This window comes from Mya arenaria, chromosome 11 (genome assembly GCF_026914265.1).
Source record: "Mya arenaria isolate MELC-2E11 chromosome 11, ASM2691426v1".
In the NCBI taxonomy this organism is placed as follows: Eukaryota; Metazoa; Mollusca; class Bivalvia; order Myida; family Myidae; genus Mya; species Mya arenaria.
Window position 1 is genome coordinate 33,533,200 of NC_069132.1, and position 3,946 is coordinate 33,537,145.

The 3,946-nt window shown below is 34.9% G+C and overlaps 1 protein-coding gene and 1 long non-coding RNA gene across 2 annotated transcripts; one reads left to right on the forward strand and one right to left on the reverse strand.

The window, feature by feature from the left end:
• Positions 1-869: 869 nt before the first annotated feature.
• LOC128208480 (uncharacterized) lies at positions 870-1,346 on the reverse strand. Its single transcript, XM_052912044.1, has one exon. The coding sequence runs from the start codon at positions 1,344-1,346 to the stop codon at positions 870-872; it is 477 nt and encodes a 158-aa protein (XP_052768004.1).
• A 1,034-nt stretch (positions 1,347-2,380) lies between these two features.
• Positions 2,381-3,744, forward strand: LOC128207332 (uncharacterized). Its single transcript, XR_008256684.1, has 2 exons — positions 2,381-2,589; positions 3,278-3,744. It is a non-coding gene; the product is annotated as an uncharacterized LOC128207332 (long non-coding RNA).
• Positions 3,745-3,946: the final 202 nt, after the last annotated feature.

The window sequence follows — 3,946 nt, forward strand, 5'->3', positions numbered from 1 at the left end:
TTATTTTTAGTATTGCTGCTACTCGGATCCCTGTGTACTGTATTTACCTTGAATGAAAACGTCAATGGTGCATGATTCGAAAACGTATTAAAATCACCCACTGAGAAATTGTCAAGCAGATTGACATTATCATGATGTGTCAATAAATAATCAACGACACTAGCCCCGTTATGGGTCATACAGGTAAAATTCCCACGGTCTCCCGGCCATCGACCGTTAACTATTCGCAGATTGGTTGCCTTACAAAGGTCAAGTAAAAAATCGCCAAAACGATTAGAAGTCATATCTCGCGAGGTGCGAGGCGTCGGAGTATCTATAGTAATTACGTCATTGACATCAATACTACGATCAAATTGAATGAAATCGCCTTTACTACCAGTACGGCTATTAAAGTCACCTGACAAAAATATTTTCCCACGCTGACTAAACAATATAATATCTTGTTCTAGCTGTGTGAAAACATCAACACTATACATATTGTGGACCGGCGATGACTCCGGAGCAATATAAGTAAAGCAAATATATACATCATCATCAATATGGAAAAAATTCTTATCTAGTTTAACCCAAATAATGCAGTCTGTTGAATTTTGTACAAGTTTAACTCCATTTCTAATATTATCTTTAATATATACAATAAGGCCTCCACTTGACCGTTTCGCTCTTCGATGTTGGTATTTACGGTAAGAATGAATAGGGTTTGAATATCCTTTTATGTCAATAATTGAGTTCTTATTTGTCCACGACTCACTCAGGCATATTATGTCATACTCACAGATGAGATCAACAAAATCTTTCGACGACTTTTTCTGAGGAGTGAGTCCTTCTATGTTCCAGGAGAGGCACTTAAAAACATTCTCACACACTTCCTAACAGGGTCCGCGGTAGAGATGGTTGTTGATAAACAGCTTATCGACCTTAATAAAAGCCTCTTTGCCGTCCTTCCGGGCCTGGAGCATGATGGGAACCAGTTTCCGGCGCTGCTCCACAACCTGCTTAGGAAACTGTTCCGAGATCCCGTACTGTGTTCCCTTTAGTTCCTTCGCCGCCCGACGAACTTTCTCACGATCAGGGAAGTCGGAGAACTTGGCCACAATCGGCCGGGTCTTATCGCCTTGGTAGGGACCGATCCGATGCGCTCTCTGCAGACGTATTACTTCTGTAGCATTGTCTATTTTTAGCTTTTCTTGAATAAACTGTAGTATCTTTTGCTCGCAGATTTCATCTTTTTCCTCAGGAATTTTGTGGAACAATAAATTGTCACGCATACTGCGGCATTTGAGATCTAATATCTCAGATTTCAGGGTATTCTCTGTTACCCTATGCTCCTCTTCAAACTTTTCCATTTTTGGGTAAAGCTGTCTAAGTCTTTATGTTGTTTACTTATTTCGGATAAGGTTTGGCTGTCAAATTCGCGACTCCGCTCGATGTCACGCACCTTGCTCTCAAGATCATTGATCTTTGTATCCATGCTTTGTATTCTGGTATTTATAGCGTTTACACTAGACTGTATGGAATCTAGGCGAGCAAGTTTACTATCCATACTATCTAATCGCTTAATTAGCATAGTAACTAGGTCGTTGTTCACTGACCCTGGTGAATTGGGCGCCTGATACCTCTGTGGAATGTGACAATTCGCCATAAGACCGTCTGTCTAAAATCACCGTTTAAGCCAGTATGGTTTTGCATGTACGTATTCGATATAAGATTAATAATAGTTTTTTTTTCATCCTTATATATACCTGATTTGAATATAAATAACTGAATTTCATAGAATTTATAACTTATATCGAGAGCGTTACAGGGACATCAACGCCAGGATCATGGATGAGTGGGACTCATACGATTCGCATAAGGTCACCTGCGAGGAGTTCCTGAAAAATGTTGGTGCCATCTACGGCGGGCGATAGGTGTTTGGTCAAGACTGATGTTAGACAATGGACATGTCATTATACATAATATTAGCAACATAGTTATGTATAATATATAAAGATTATTTAAAAAAAAATGAAGTTTAAACATTTCTTCTTCAACTCTATTTCGTCTTATAAAAATATCTCGTGAATAAATCTTTACATGTTTTCAAGTGTACAGATATTTTCTTTAAATCTATTTTTATCTATATCTTTGTATGCATGTATATAGCTTTGTCTCTTAAAATAAAAAAAAAATGAAATTACATGTTTTTTACTTATATTTAGAAATAAAATAAAAATATGTTTTCAAGTGTACAGATATTTTCTTTAAATCTAATTTTTATCTATACCTTTGTATGCATGTATAAAGCTTTGTCTATTAAAAAAAATAAAATGAAATTACATGTTTTTTACTTAAACAATAAATTTAGATATAAAAAATAAAATAAAAATAAGGGCCGAAACGTCTCGGTAATCAGGGGCCGAAACGTCTACGGGATGGGGACGATTTGGTAAGGGGCCGAAAAGGTAACCGTTTGAGCTATGGGCCGATTTGGTAAGGGGCCGATTTGTCTGGTAGCCATTTAAGTGGGTGGGGTAAAATAACAAATATAATGGTAAAGACTTTCATAGTAGTTCTCAAAGACTTCAAATACATATTGGTTGTTATAAAGTATGCATTCAATTGTGGTTTATTGAGTTTGTTATTAAATTAAATGAATGATATGTTGCAATTAGTGTGAAATTGTTAAAATCTGCAACTTCAAAACAGTCAAGTATATGAAGCTTAAATGTGATTAAGAAGGGCATTTAAATACTGACTGCTGTGCTGTATGTAAACAAATATGCAGGTCTTAAAATAACAGCTTATTAATATTGTACTAGTAAATTGTAACTATTTAAATATCTGACTGATATTAAAGCTGCACTCTCACAGATTAAACATTTTGACAACTGTTTTTTTTTGTCTTCGACTGCCAATTTATGCAAACGTGCAAGAAAACCAGTGATATGAGACTGCTGACAAAACATTGGATCGCAGATTTTCATTTTTAAGTATATAAAATAATTTTTAATGCATTTTTCTTAAACCGTTAGTAACGCTTTTAAAATTAGCCATAAAATAATAATTTTTAAATGGAGATATGAAAATCGGTGATATGACTTTTTTTGTCAGCAGGCTTATATCACTGGTTTGCAGATATTTATGCGGAAATTGCCTCTTTCCAAGACAACAAATAAAAAAAAGTTGTCAAAACGGTATATCTGTGAGAGTGCAGCTTTAACAGTTAAGAGTCTTTTATATTTTTATTTTTTTCTGGCTAAGTTGGATGATGATAAAACTATTTATTTTATTTCAGAGATGTCCATTCTGGATGTTTGATTCCGCCAAGTTGATGCTCAACAGGAGTAGGCAGTTGATACCATTGATCTGATAGCACCTGCTATATCAGTGGTTTTACAAGAAAAATTTGTGCAAAACACAAGAGACGTAATCGGTTCAAGAACCGAGATAAAATAAATGAAGTGAGTCAATATGAATGAAAACTTTCCTTGACTGCAAGGACTAAAGAAATGCACACAAGTGACATAAATTTAAATGTTTGGTACAAAAAGTAGACATTTAGAACTTAAAATTATGACACAGGATGTGAAACAACACTTTATAGCCGATAACAGTCGAACAAGAGATTTTTCAAAAAGAGACAAGATGTGTTTTTTTAACCCTTGGCAAATGAACCTTTAAAGGGATTATTGCATACCAAGGACAATTTATTGGTATTGAATTATATCATGTTTAATGTTATTATTAAATTGTAAAAAATACCGTTGTTATTAATATGATTGTCTATGATCTTTTTATTCCTATGACTGTGTAAACTCCCATGGTTAATATTAAAAAGACATAAAATCGAGTTAACGTTTGTGGGCAATAACTAGCCACCCGGTTAACTTAGTTTGTAGGAGCACCGTGCTTTTTCTGGCAACCCTTGGTTCGAGCTTTTTCCTATCATGTTACTTTAGTATTG

Excerpts from the sequence above, each read along its gene's own strand:
- LOC128208480 (XM_052912044.1), bottom strand. The coding sequence starts at position 1,346 with ATGGAAAAGTTTGAAGAGGAGCATAGGGTAACAGAGAATACCCTGAAA.